The sequence below is a fragment of the Moschus berezovskii genome, chromosome 12, assembly GCF_049115385.1.
Source record: "Moschus berezovskii isolate FMDL1 chromosome 12, NW_MosBer_1.0, whole genome shotgun sequence".
NCBI classification, from domain to species: domain Eukaryota; kingdom Metazoa; phylum Chordata; class Mammalia; order Artiodactyla; family Moschidae; genus Moschus; species Moschus berezovskii.
In genome coordinates, this window is record NC_142471.1 from 76,715,581 (window position 1) to 76,730,874 (window position 15,294).

General features: G+C 38.0%; 1 protein-coding gene across 1 annotated transcript in view; it reads left to right on the forward strand.

The window, feature by feature from the left end:
- The first annotated feature begins 236 nt into the window (after positions 1 to 236).
- The window catches only part of SMC3 (structural maintenance of chromosomes 3), a 37,326-nt gene continuing 22,268 nt past the window's right edge, over positions 237 to 15,294 (forward strand). Inside the window, exons 1-7 of the mRNA XM_055424679.2 lie at positions 237 to 394; positions 1,390 to 1,465; positions 7,623 to 7,661; positions 9,151 to 9,218; positions 13,334 to 13,405; positions 14,003 to 14,082; positions 14,350 to 14,428. Coding sequence (XP_055280654.1) covers positions 380 to 394; positions 1,390 to 1,465; positions 7,623 to 7,661; positions 9,151 to 9,218; positions 13,334 to 13,405; positions 14,003 to 14,082; positions 14,350 to 14,428 — 429 coding nt within the window. The 5' untranslated portion in view covers positions 237 to 379. The remainder of the gene's footprint in view (positions 395 to 1,389; positions 1,466 to 7,622; positions 7,662 to 9,150; positions 9,219 to 13,333; positions 13,406 to 14,002; positions 14,083 to 14,349; positions 14,429 to 15,294) is intronic.

Consider the following 15,294-nt stretch of genomic DNA (forward strand, 5'->3'; position numbering starts at 1 on the left):
TGGCTGCGTGCTCGGACGGAATACAGGTCAATCTCACGACCAAGGCTTTTCCGAATGAAGTTTCCGACTAATTCTCAGGGGACATTCATCTAAAAATTGAGGAGTCACAGGAAATTCAGCTAACGACGTCGTAGAAGGCTCTTTCGCTAAAAAGACAGAGCAACTCTGACTCTGATCCCCCCCGCGCTCCGAGCGCAGCTGCGAGGATGGTTCCGTCCGAGGCGGGGACTCCGCCTCCACGGGCGCCGCCATTTTGTTTGGCTAGAGGGGTGCAAGCGGCGCTTTGGGGGGAGGGGTCTCTCAGGCGCCTCGCCTAATCGCGCTGCCGAGTTGTTGCTGCTCGCGGGGAGCCCTTCTCCCCGGCTCGGGCCGCGGAACCATGTACATAAAGCAGGTGAGGCCCGTGCGCCCCTCCCGCCCCTCAGGGGCTCGTGAGGACCGCTCCTTCCGTCGGGGGTGTAGCTTCTTGCAGGGTGGCGCGGGGCTGCACAGCGGCTCTGGGGGAGGGGTGCAGCTCGGGGCGCCCGCGGAGAATCGGGGCGCCGCTTTGCAGCCCGAGCCTCCCCGCAGGGCGCTTGCCTGAGGGAGGCGGGCTCTCGCGGAGAGAGCTGAAGGGGCTGGCGGGGCGGGCCTTTTGGAGGGAACCGGGCCCTCCCGGGTGGACGAGGAGCAGCTCGGTCCTGCTGGGCTGGCCAGCCCCCTCGCGAGCCTTTTGCGTGGCGTGTGTGGAGAGAGGGTGTCCCCGGCCTCGGCACGCCTGTGGGGTCCAAGCTGGGGTATCAGCTTAGCCAAGGGCCTCGCTCCTCCCTGAGTTACCGGAGACGTGAAAGGGCCCCTCCTTCCTGCAGAAGGTGCAGCGCCTCCTCATTCCGTTGTTTACTTTCTGTCAAAATGGTCTTCCCGCGCTGGAGGCCACCCCGAAAATGAGCCCATTGACACTCCTTAAGGGAAGTTTCTCGGCTGGCTGTGTTGGACTCTGAGCAGTCCTGTCCTGGATGGGCGGCTCTTTTTTGGCCAGCGTGTGACTGAAAGGGGCGCCCAGGACCGCTGAGCCCCACTGCATACTTGATAGACTTTTATCCGGCCCTGTGATGGTTAGTGTTCCAGCCAGCCTTATACAGCCTTGATTTTGAGCACTCCCTAACAAGTTACTGATTATAACTTCTCCTTAACAACACTGGCAATGGTTACTGATATACGGGCAGTTTTAAGAAGATTTTTAAATCATTTTCCAAGATAATTTTTTCTTTTCTGACATGGAAATTTTTCTATTTGGCATTAAATGGGAAACCAGAAAGGGAAGGAGGGCAAAAGGAAAATATTAGCTTAGAAGTTAGTTCTTTTGGGGTGTGTTATTTCTTTCTGAAAAAAATCTCTTTTGTTTGTTAGGTTATTATCCAGGGTTTTCGAAGTTATAGAGATCAAACAATTGTAGATCCGTTCAGTTCGAAACATAATGTTATTGGTAAGTGTTCATGGTTTACTCCGTCAGTTTTCTCTATATATAGTCGTTTAAATTTACCTATATTAGGCTTAAAGAGACAGGAATTGTCTTGAATATTACATAAATTTATATATATTTTTTCTGTATGAATACTTTTCTTTTATCTGCACTGATGAAATTGCTTCCTTTTTACGTTTAAAAATACTTGGATAAGACAGTCAAAGTATTCATTTGGTAACCTTGTATGTATGTGTTTTAATAGATTTAAGTTTATAGTGAATGGCACTAAATTTAGTATTTCAGCTATTCTTGGTATGTCATTTCCTACTTTAAAAATGGTCACTGTTGCCTTATTTCAAAGATGACCATTCTTTATTCACAAATTAGGTTGTTCTAAGATATTTTTTTTCCTATTATAACGTCCAAGGACAGACCATATAGCTTGGTGGGAAAAGCATAAACTTTGGATCATGGCAGAATGGGATTCAAATTCCAATTCTACCATGTACTCTTCAGACTTCCTGTTGGTTCAGTTTTCTCACTTGTAAAGTGGAAATAATGATACGTGTTTCTTAGAGCTGTTGGGAAGATTAAATGAGAAAGCAATTATGTGAGGATAAGGGGGCTAATGGTGATTGTCCTTCAATAGTTAATATATAGTTTCTACAGATGATAGTGATACAGACAGCAAGTGTATTCTGACCATCTGCTGAGTTTTTAAAGAATAGATGAAAATGAGTGCTTCTAGACACCAGAAAAGTATAGAATTGCTATCAACATAGATTTTAGCTATACAGTGTCCTAGTTGGCTTGGTCTGCCACAACAAAATATCATAGACTAGATGGCTTAAACAGCAGGGATTTATTTTTTCACTGCTCTGGAGAATCTTTGTTTGAACCTCGCCCTATTAAAAGAGCAATAGTCCTACCATAAAGGCCTCACTCCTAACCTCACGTAAATTACCTCCTAAAGACCCCCTTATCTCCAAAAGGCTTCACACAGTGGGGTTAGGGCTTTAACATATGAATTGGGGGTCAGGGAGAGTATGCACCAGGGAGTCCATAGCTTGAGGTGAGGTAAAATTCATACTGTTGACTAAAAATGCACGAGTTGGGAATAAGTTTTATTTGGGGCAAAATGAGAACTGCAGCCCAGAAGACAAGCACCTCAGATAACTCTGAGAGACTGCTCCAAAGAGGCAGTGAGGGAAGGTCAGTCTCTTTAAGATTTTGGTGAAGTGCATTCAAGCCCTTTGGTTGTTATTCAGTCGCTAAGTCATGTCTGACTCTTTGTGACCCCCATGGAGTGCAGCACGCCAGCCTTCCCTGTCCTTCACCATCTCCCGGAGTTTGCTCCGACTCATGTCCATCAAGTTGGTGATGCAATCCAACCATCTTTGTCTCTGTCACCCCCTTCTCCTCCTGCCTTCAATCTTTTCTGGCATCAGGGTCTTTTCTAATAAGTTGGCCGTTCGCATCAGGTGGCCAGAGTATTGGAGTTCAGCTTCAACATCAGTCCTTACAGTGAATATTCAGGATTGATTTTCTTCAGGATTGACTGGTTGGATCTCCTTGCAGTCCAAGGGACTCTCAAGAGTCTTCTCCAACACCACAGTTCAAAAGCATCAATTCTTTGGCGCTCAGCCTTCTTTATGGTCCAACTCTCACATCCATACATGACTACTGGAAAAACCATAGCTTTGACTAGGCAGACCTTTGTAGGCAAAGTCATGTCTGCTCTTTAATATGCTATCTAGATTGGTCATAGCTTTTCTTCCAAGAAGCAAGCGTCTTTTAATTTCATGGCTGTAGCCACCATCTGCAGTGATTTTGGAGCCCCCCAAAATAAAGTCTGTCACTGTTTCTATTGTTTCCCCATCTATTTGCCATGAAAAGATGGGACCAGATGCCATGATCATTGTTTTTTGAATGTTGAGTATTAAGCCAGCTTTTTCATTCTCTTTCACCTTCAGCAAGAGGCTCTTAGTTCCTCTTCGCTTTCTGCCATAAGGGTGGTATCATCTGCATATCTGAGGTTATTGATATTTCTCTCAGCAGTCTTTATTCCAGCCTGTGCTTCATCCAGTCCAGCATTTCTCATGATGTATTCTGCATATAAAATAAGCAGGGTGAAAATATACAGCCTGATGCACTCCTTTCCCTATTTTGAACCAGTTCATTGTTCCATGTTGAGTTCTAACTGTTCTAACAGGTTTCTCTGGAGGCAGGTAAGGTGGTCTGGCATTCTCATCTCTTGAAGAACTTTTCCATAGTTTGTTGTGATCCACAGTCAAAGGCTTTAGCATAGTCAGTGAAGCAGAGGTGGATATTTTTCTGGAACTCTCTTGCTTTTCTTTGATCCAGTGGAGGTTGGCAATTTGATCTCTGGTTCCTCTGCCTTTTCTAAATCCAGCTTGAACATCTGGGAGTTCTCCGTTGGGGAGAACTGAAGCCTCGCTTGGAGAATTTTTAACATTACTTTGCAAGTGCTTACTTGACACAAAGTTTTCTGCTAGTCAAAAGGAGAGAATGTCATCATGAGGGGATTTAGTTATTTTCTAGATGTGAAGAGATGCAGGGATTGGGATCGTGAAATCAGTTCCTGAAAATATCTATCTGAAGACGTGTTGCACCAGTTTCCCTGGTGGGAAAGTGAGAGTGAGCATAGTGCCTGACTCTCCACCCTGAATTCAGCTCAGGGGGTGTTGAAGGTCAACAGCTGCAGCAGCACAGGGTTCAATCTCTGCAGAGGCAAATGGCGAATGCCCTTGGTAAGTGCTAGTTGAGTTGACAATACAGAAATAAGTTAAGGGTGAACAGTGGATACTAATGTTCCCAGAGAAACTTTTGAGAATCATATTTTATTTTGAAATAAATAATAAAATTTAAAAATTGAGGGCAAGAAAAAGCCTGCCCTTGAAACATCAGTTGCAGCTTTGTAGTTGGTAATAAAAACATACTTTTCCTTCTGCCTTAACCTACTGAAAAATCATTAATTAGTGTGCTATAAGAATAGATTGATTGTACTAGAGTTTTACTTACAGCTTTCCTGGTAGCTCAGACGGTAAAGCGTCTGTCTACAATGCAGGAGACCTGGCTTCGATCCCTGGGTCGAAAAGATCCCCTGGAGAAGGAAATGGCAACCCACTCCAGTATTCTTGCCTGGAAAATCCCATGGACCGAGGAGCCTGGTAGGCTACAGTCCATGGGGTTGCAAAGAGTCGGACACGACTAAGCAACTTCACTTTTCTGATTTTCATCAATCAGAAAATCTTTAGAAATGGAGAAAAGTGAATAATTTCTAGATTTAGATTATTTCCTTAACTTATAAATTAAAAGTGGTTAAATACCTTAATATCAGTTTTATACAGTTACAGTTTCTCTTTGGTATCTTGGATGCGTGACTAAACTTGTTATCAAATCTTACTTTTTGCATATAACCTAAGCATATCCCCATATTACTTGTAATACGGTGTAAATGCTATGTAAATAGCTGTAAATACAATGTACATCATGTGTAAATAGTTGCCAGCTTGTGGCAAATTCTGGTTTGTTTTTGGAACTTTCTGAAAACCCCCAGTATGTGGTTGATTAAATCCTTGGGTTTGGAACCCAAGGATTTGAGATTTGGAGGACTGATTAATTTTGTAAATGAACTGTAAGATGATGGCCATCATTACCTAGAATGCTTAAATTATATCTGTAGGGCCTCTTATCAGTAGCTGCTTTACTACTTTGGTTGCAACATTAGTGTTGTTAATAGTCACAGTTACAAAGGAAATTATCTAAATGTTCTTTTGTTTAACTGAAAAAAAAATGATATTGTTTAACATATTTTAAAAACAAGTCCAGACTTCCCTGGCAGTCAGTGGTTAAGACTTCACCTTCCAATACACAAGGTGCAGGTTCAATCCCTGGTCCAGAGCAAAGATCCCACGTGCCTCATGGCCACAAAAACATAAAGCAGAAATAATATTGTAACAGATTTAATAAAGACTTTAAAAACAGTCCACATCAAAAAAAAAATCTTAACAATTAAAAATAAGTCCGTTAATCATGTAAGAAAGACCAAAAGTAATATACACTGAGATTGATTCTAAACATATCTTTTGAAAGCATTCCACTTTGTTTAGTGATTTCTGACCCTTAGAAAAATAATGATTTGAAGGCAGGGAGAAACCTCGTGTGCTGATACTTGTTTGATGTTTAAATGTAATAACCATAAACGTTTTTAAGGTTATCTTTTTTCCTATTCCTTCTAACAAGGGAAATATACATGACTTTGTAGAACATAAAGAGCATAGAAGCTAAAAGGAAAAAAAATTAAACTATAGTCCCTCTACCCAGAGGTAACTATTCTTTCTGTTAACGATCAATACTTGTGTTAGTCCTGCTTTCCTGGAAAACAGAGCCCCAGGCCTGCTTAGCTGCTAGGGCCTTAATGGGAGAGTGCAGCATGAGGGCAAGAGTGAGGGGAGAAGTGGTCATACCTTTACAGAGAAGATATATCTGGTTTGTGGTCGCATTGGATAACTTCCAGACAGATTTTGTGAAGTCACCTTATATAATCACAGTATAGTTATCAATGTCAGTAAATTTAGCATCAATACAGTAATCTTTTATTTTTTATTTGCTAGTATGGAGAAGGAAATGGCAACCCACTCCAGTGTTCTTGCCTGGAGAATCCCAGGGACGGGGGAGTCTGGTGGGCTTCCGTCTATGGGGTCACACAGAGTTGGACACGACTGAAGTGACTTAGCACCAGCAGCAGCAGCAGTTATGTTGACTGACCCATAAATGTTCTTTATAGCATTCCCCCCCTGCCTCCTGCCAGTACAGGATTTAATTTAGGGTCAGAGGTTGCATTTAGTTGTCATATCTCTATTCTCATTTAATCTGGGTCATTTCCAAAACCTTTGTCTTTTACAATGTTAGTTTTGAGAAATATTATGTAAATGATGTATCCTTTTCAGGGTATTCCATGTGGAGGCACATGATATCCATCTGCTTCTTATTGATGATGATACTTTTGATCAGTAAAGGTTGTGTCATTTTTCCACCATAGTTAGTGTTTTATCCTTTGCAACTGATAAATAATGTGGAGGAGAGATTTAGGGACCATGCAAATACTGTGTTCCTTATCAAAATTCCCCCTTAGATTTAGTATTCATCAATAATTCTTGCCTTTATTCTGGTAGTTACAGGATGATGATGTTCTGTTTCCAGCACTCCTCTCACATTTACCCTTTGTTATTTTACTGTAATCAAGCATCCTTTCTCCTTAGCTGTTTATTTATCTTTTTATTTTCAGTATGGACTCATGAATTATTCTCCTCCACTTCCACCCAAGCACTAATTTATAATTCATCTAATTATTTTGGTGCTCAAATTGTCCTAGATTTCCCTAGTAGAAGCCCCCTTCAAGTTGGCCTGTGTCTGTTACATGCCCTTTTTTTTTTTTTTTAAAGCACTTCATTACTTTCTGATCTCTTTAGAATTTACTTTGGATTAAAGATAATGACTTTGGGGCTAAATTGTTCAGGATTTTGGTCAAGATTGAGAGAGAGTGACATAGTTATTCATGACTCTTAATGAAAATTCTGAACAGAAAAGTTCAAATAAATTCATTATATCTGATGCATTTGATTTTCTTTTATGTATAGAATTGCTTATTTCTGAATTCAGGTAGTAAAACAAGTGCCTTATAGTTGTCTGTATTTTTGTGATTCTGAGACTACTTGATGCATAGGGCTGATCAGAAAACTGATTTAACATGGAAATGGTTTGAGATTTTTTAATGACTATTTAAGTATTTTAAAATTTTAGCATGTGAATCTTTAAATTGTTAGAAGTATTATATATAATTAAAATAGAATTACATTTCCATTGTAATGATTATCAATTATGAAGAACACATAGTATGTTTAGTTATTCCTGTTAATTTTAAACTATTGAGAAAGCAAAAATGAAATAAATTTCTTTAAGAAAAAACTGAAGACTATACAAAAACTGTACTCATTTGGTAATTAAAGCTGTTTTATTATTTGCTGTTCACTGTTCTGTTGTATTTAAGTTTTAAGATGTTTTGTTAGAAAATTGGATTTTATATCTTTGAATACTTTCAGTTTAAAATTTAATGTTTTTTATACAAAATAATATACTTTTTGAAATTTTACAGTGGGCAGAAATGGATCTGGAAAAAGTAACTTTTTTTATGGTAGGTATTATGTTTTGAATTCTAAATATTATAAGACCTAGGTAATCTTAAGGTAGTTTATCTGAGGTTATGTCTGCATGAAACAGAAGAAATACTTTTTCAAACACGATTGCAATTTAATGTAGAGGGTTTAGAATGTAAGAATCTGAGCTCTACGCGAGTGGCTAATTAGCCATGTGAAATTATGCAGAACAACTTCTCAAAGTAGTCTTTCACTTTAAAAACAGGTATTTACCCTGCCTACCTTAGATGAGTTGTGAGAATCAAATGAGATTATATGTATGGGAGTGCTTTCTAAACTTAAGTGCCATATATAAATGTTGTAAATAGAGAGAAAGAATATAAGTGCGGTAGAATAGTTAATATTGTTATGGGAAATAGCTTATCTGTTTCATCTAAATCAATTATTTTAATAAATGATGGAGGAGTATAAAAAACTATAGACTCAACAAAGACAGTAGTCAGAAGGTAGTAGATAGAGCTTTGAAAACTAGCTCTAAAGATAAAATGCATTGAAGATTTGTAATGCCTGTGTTAAATTCTTTGGGGAGAAAAAATATTTTAACAGATTTGGACTATATAAAGAGTAGGTTGAAAATATTTTGAACGTCTTAGTTGAGTGGTACTTGAGGAAAAGGGAGCATTAGGAATAGCAGAGGTTCTGTCCTTTCTCTGCTCACAGCTCTAAAGGGCACTTTGTATTCTATCAATAGTTGTAATTTGGGGATGGTGAGAAGAGTAGGATTGGAGTGGAAGTATTTCATAATCTCTCGGAGCTTGAATTTGTCCCCTCCAAGGTGATTATAAAAGAAAACCAATCCCCACTATCACCCCCAGTATACACATTCGTATACACACACTCACTCTTCGAGAGTGTCAAAAGTCTCTCGGGTGGACTGGGAATACAGCAGTGGAGTAAAGAGTTACATTTCTAGGAGAGGGTCGTACAGTTAGGCATTCTGAGGAAGTGGCATGACTGACACCTTCTTATTTATAGAAGACAAAGGGTGTGTAAGTACTGCAGCAGAGAGTAGAAATCTGAAGCATTTCCCAGTATTTCCTACTTAGTTCTGTTTCTTTTGACAAAGTATCCAATTAACGATATTATAGGAATATATCCTATTTTGTTAAATATTTTATCATTTATATGTAGTGAATAAAAGCAAATATAGCATGAAACCTGAACATGTATACTTTGATCAAGTTACACCTTAGTTCTACTTGTCTTTTTGTGTATTTCAGTGTTTTCTTTTTATTTTCTTACCTTAAATGTTTTAGTGAAAGCTTGTTAATATTTTTCTAATATCATTGTTTTGTAGGTGATTAGTCTGTACAGGCAAATTTTCTGCATTCCTTTTGTCTATATGAAACAGTCAATCTGTATTGTTCATTACCTGATAGATACACTGTGTTCTCTGAAGGTGTGGGAGATTATAAGTAAAGCATAAATCTTTTTTAAATTTACTAATAGTTGTTTTTATGTTTCTAGCAATTCAGTTTGTTCTCAGTGATGAGTTTAGTCATCTTCGTCCAGAACAGCGATTGGCTTTGTTACATGTGAGTGAGACTTCTTTAAAACATTACTGGTTTTAAGTACTTATAAAAATACATTGTCAGTTCTGCTAAACAAAATTATTTTTTCAAGTTTCAGATCTTTTGTGAACATGACACAATATGTTTCTTATGTATATTGTTCTGCTGTGAAATTTAGTGTACTATATTAATGCAGGAAAAAGGCTTAATTTTTATATAAGGGTTAAAAATATTGTAGGAGTTCCCTATGGATGGATATATCTTCCATGTAAATATAAATTCTTTATTAAAGAGTTTGGCCTGGTAAGCGTCTGGAATCTGGTTTGCTGAGGAGAAAAACGAGTTAGGTTGGGGATTAGAAACTTTGAGACTCAGAATCAGAAGTTAATATGGAGCCACAGAAAAGCAACCATTACAAACTTAACCACATAAAATTATTTTTAGCCATATTTGTACTTAAATGGTAATATCATTTTCCAATAAGAAAGTATGTTTATAGTAATAAAAATTGTTAGAATGTTTTCATTAAATTATGAATAGTAAATACTTTTAGGGTAAGAAAGTATTAAAAGTCTATGATAAAATGGTGTACCTTATCTGTCTTATTTAAATATGGCTTATAATTACTTTTAAGACCAGAAAGCAAGATTCTTCAATATATCTACACAGTATCTCTCAGACTTAAAGTTCTTTTCTAACCATTATCCCCCACCCCCCCACTACCCCTGCCCACTCTTTTTTTTTTTCCGGTTGTGCCATGTGGCTTGTGGGATCTTCATTCCTCAACCAGGGATTGAACCAAGGCCACGGTAGTGAAAGCACCAAGTCCTAACCACTGGACTAGCAAGGAATTCCTTCCTTCCACTCTTAAATTTTAATTTTATTTTTAATTTGAATTTTTAGTCTGGTAGTCAGGATTGATTCCCTATAAGCAAATCTCTGTTTAGGTTTCTCAGATTAGCATTAAAAGAATAATTTCTTTAGGTGTTATTCTTTATTATATTGAACTACTTCATAACAGTTTTCACAATCTAGAAATTACCTGGGCTTGGTAGGTAGCTGGGTCACAAATTGATCGAAATGTGACGTGTTAAATGTGTATGTTTTCATAGCAGGTTTAAAATTATACAGAATATCTCAAATGTTTAAAAAGACAGTTCCAGTAATTATATGCTTTGTTAGGGTTCCTTTTTAACATTAAGATGAATCTATAAGAGAAAAGCCTCAAAGTTTTATATATTAGCAAATAGGTAAAATTGGGTGGCTATGGGGTCTTGTGCTCAAATGAAGTGGTATGTAGAATAAAAGCTATGTACATCTAACTTTGTCATCTTTTGCATAGTTCTCATTTTTTAAATTCACAGTCAAAGTCTGTTTGGAGGAGGAAAAAAAAGCTCTGTGGTTGAGTATTATTATCCTAATCTGGTGTCTGCTGCTTTGGCAAGAGGATTTTCTCAGTACAGTTCAGTTGCTCAGTCATGTCCAACTCTTTCCAACCCCATGGAGTGCAGCACGCTAGGCTTCCCTGTCCATCATCAATTCCCGGAACTTGTTCCAGATGGTGATGCCGTCCAACCATCTCATCCTCTGTCGTCCCCTTCTCCTGCCTTCAGTCTTGCCCAGCATCAGGGTCTTTTCTAAAGAGTCAGTTGTTCACATCAGGTGGCCAGAGTACTGGAGCTTCTGCTTCACTATCAGTCCTTCCAATGAATATTCAGCACCGATTTCCTTTAGGATTGACTGGTTTGATATCCTTGCAGTCCAAGGGACTCTTGAGAGTCTTCTCCAAGCCCACAGTTCAAAAGCATCAATTCTTCAGTGGTCAGCTTTCTTTATAGTCCAACTCTCACATCCATACATGACTACTGGAAAAACCATAGCTTTGACTAGGTAGACCTTTGTTAGCAAAGTAATGTCTCTGCTTTTTAATATGCTATCTAGGTTAGTCATAGCTTTTCTTCCAAGAAGCACGCATCTTTTAATTTCATGGCTGCAGTCACCATCTGCAGTGATTTTGGAGCCCAAGAAAATAAAGTCTGTCACTGTTTCCATTGTTTTCCCATCTATTTGCCATGAACTGATAGGACTGGATGCCATGATCTTCGTTTTTTTGAATGTTGAGTTTTAAGCCAACTTTTTCACTCTCCTCTTTCACTTTAATCAAGAGACTCTTTAGTTCTTCGCTTTCTGCCATAAGGGTGGTGTCATCTGCGTATCTGAAGTTATTGAGATTTCTCCCAGCAATCTTGATTCCAGCTTGTGCTTCATCCAGTCCGACATTTCGCATGATGTACACTGCACGTAGTTAAATAAGCAGGGTGACAATGTACAGCCTGGACTTACTCCTTCCCTGATTTGGAACCAGTCTGTTGTTCCATGTCCGGTTCTAACTGTTGCTTCTGACATGGATACAGATTCTTCAGGAGGCAGGTCAGGTGGTCTGTTATTTCCCATCTCTTTAAGAATTTTCCACAGTTTGTTGTGATCCACAGAGTCAAAGGCTTTTGCGTAATGAATAAAGCAGAAGTAGGTGTTTTTCTGGAGCTCTCTTTCTTTTTCTGTGGTTCAGTGGACGTTGGCAGTATGATCTCTGATTCCTCTGCCTTTTCTAATCCAGCTTGAATATCTGGAAGTTCATGGTTCACGTACTGCTGAAGCCTCACTTGGAGAATTTTGAGCATTACTTTGCTAGCGTGTGAGATGAATGCAGTTGTGCGGTAGTTTGAATATTCTTTGTCATTGCCTTTCTTTGGGATTGGAATGAAAACTGACCTTTTCCAGTCCTGTGGCTGCTGCTGAGTTTTCCAAATCTCCTGGTATATCCAGTGCAGCACTTTCATAGCATCATCTTACAGAGATTTGAAATAGCTCAGCTGGAATTCTGTCACCTCCACTAGCTTTGTTCATAGTGATGCTTCCTAAGGCCCACTTGAGTTCGCACTCCAGGATGTCTGGCTCTCGGTAGGTGATCACACCATTGTGGTTATCTAGATCTTTTTTTTTTTTAACAATATTGGTTGGTTTTGCCATACATTGACATGAATCTGCTATCTGGATCATGAAAATCTTTTTTGTATAGTTCTTTTGTGTATTCTTGCCACCTCTTAATATCTTCTGCTTCTGTTAGGTCCATACCTATCTTTGTGCCCATCTTTGCATGAAAAGTTCCCTTGGTATCTCTAATTTTCTTGAAGGGTTCTCTAGTCTTTCCCATTCTATTGTTTTCTTCAATTTCTTTGCATTGATCACTTAGGAAAACTTTCTTATCTCCTTGCTATTCTTTAGAACTCTGCATTCAGATGGGTATATCTTTCCTTTTCTCCTTCACCTTTCTCTTCTTTTCACAGCTATTTGTAAGTCCTCCTCAGACAACCATTTTGCCTTTTTGCATTTCTTCTTCTTGGGGATGGTCTTGATCACTGCCTCCTATACAATGTCATGAACCTCCATCCATAGTTCTTAAGGCACTCTATCAAATCTAATTCCTTGAATCTGTTTGTCACTTCCACTATATAATTGTAAGGGATTTGATTTAGGTCAGACCTGGATGGTCTGGTGGTTTTCACTACTTTAGTCAATTTAAGTTTGAATTTTTAATAAGGAGTTCATGATCTGAGCCACGGTCAGCTCCCGGTCTTGTTTTTGCTGACTGTATAGAGCTGCTCCATCTTCCATTGCAAAAAATGTAATCCATCTGATTTATGTATTGACCATCTAGTGATGTCCATATGTAGAGTCTTCTCTTGTGTTGTTGGAAGAGGGTGTTTGCTATGACCAGTGTGTTCTCTTGGCAAAACTCTGTTAGCCTTTGCCCAGCTTCATTTTGTACTTCCAAGGCCAAAGTTTTCTGTTACTTCAGGTATCTCTTGACTTCCTACTTTTGCGTACCCGTCCCCTGTAATGAAAAGGACCTCGTTTTTGGGGTGTTAGTTCTAGAAGGTTTTGTAGGTCTTCATAGAATCATATAACTTCAGCTTCTTTGGCATTAGTGGTTGGGGCATAGACTGGATTGCTGTGATATTCGTCTGATAGAAATTTTCCTCCATTGAATCAGGCTTGTTACCTGCACTAAACTTTAAAAGTATTTAGAGAATATGAAAATACCACTTAAATGACATTAATTTTTTCTTGTGTTTTAGGAGGGTACTGGTCCTCGTGTTATTTCTGCTTTTGTGGAGATTATTTTTGACAATTCAGACAACCGGTTACCAGTGAGTAACTGTTTTTTTTCCTTTCAGTAATAATGTTGAGAATTTTATTGATGCAGCTGACTTTTTTCATGCTTTGAAACTTTTATTTATAGCTGTACTTAGGTTTTTATGATTTGTGTGTGTTAGTCACTCAGCTGTGTCCAACCCTTTGTGAGTCCCTGGCTGTAGCCCTCCAGGCTCCTCTGTCCGTGGAGTTCTCCAGGCAAGAATATTGGAGTGGTTTGCCATGCCCTTCTCCAGGATATCTTCCCAACACAGGGATCGAACCTAGGTTTCCTGCATTGTAGGCAGATTCTTTACTGTTTTAGCTACCCAGGAAAGTTTTTATGATTTAGTTTATACTAAAATAGCTATTGCTTACATACTAATTTTATCTTAAAGTTTTGAATATTCTGGTAAACAAGTAAGAATGTGCACACTGTTGTTAAAAGAGGTCTTTGTCATAGAATTGAGTATTCATAACATATCTTTAGTGAGATAATTGAAGTTTCAAAATAATTGCTATGGTGACGGACTCTAAAATGACCTTATTAACTGAAATGTTTCCAAAACATTTACTGTTAGATTTATGTTTGAGCTTTTATGTTTTTTTCTTAGATTGACAAAGAGGAAGTTTCACTTCGAAGAGTCATTGGTGCCAAAAAGGATCAGTATTTCTTAGACAAGAAAATGGTCACGTAAGCATTTTTATGCTTATAATTTTTATACAAAAGAGTAAAAGTATTTTACTTGGCTCATCATATGAGGTACTTTTGCCTCGTGTTCAGCAAATCATTATTTAGACCTCAAGCATAAGAATCAGAAGATTCCCTGAGGCTGATATAAATGATAATTTAATGACTGTTCTGTAGTCCTTCATGCTCCTTAACTCAAGGGTTAGTGTACTCTTTGCTTATTGTTAGATTGTTATATATTTGAAAAAATTTTTAATTGTTTATCAACAGGAAAAATGATGTGATGAATCTCCTTGAAAGTGCTGGTTTTTCTCGAAGCAATCCTTATTATATTGTTAAACAAGGAAAGGTAAAAAATGTGTATCTTTTTAAATGGAATTTGTTTTCTGATTATTTTCATTGAATGATGAATTTGATTTCATTCTAGTGGTTAAATTTGGGTGAAAATGGACCTAACTGTCTTCTGTTTTCATTGATTTATTTTGCACTGAAGTTTGTATTAATAATACCTTTTTTGTGGCCATAAAGTGCAAAATAGATCCATTGTATAGTGGGATAAAAGTATTTCAGCAGAATTATTTAAGTGGATCATGTTTTCTTAGTGATCTGAAGATATTTTTGGTTTGTAGAAGTTAAGAGTATTGTAGAAACTTTGTAAAAATCACATTTGAAAAAAGTTTCTTTCTGAAATTAATACTCTCTTAGTATAACACACTAGAAAGCTTACATTACCAGAAATCTGTCATAATGCTACATATTATTTTCCCTTAATCGAATTGTATTTTTTACAGTTTTTAGGAGTTATGTACTTTAGCTGATTGTTCTACTGTTTCCTCATATATTTTAACTACATATATATAAAATAATTTATTTTTCTTAGAACATAACCCTGCAGTGTCCTAATAGTTTTCTGTTGTGCTATTTTGGACTAGGGGAGAATCCTTTTAAAATGTCCACTTCTTATTTCATGTTGGAGGCGTTTTTAGCTATGTGTTGGAAAGTTAGCATTCCGAAAAAGGAATTAGGAAGAATGTGTTTTACTTTTAAGAGAGAGATTTTTGAAAAGACTGTCTTTATGAAAAATTTCTTTAAAAGGAGGCTGATTTGAAAGCAATTACCTGAGACTTCCTGCATGCATGCAGCATAGGTCCCTTTATATTATTTCAATTTCCGCTCATAGGTCATTTCATAGAAGCCATCTATGTTGTCTGCCTC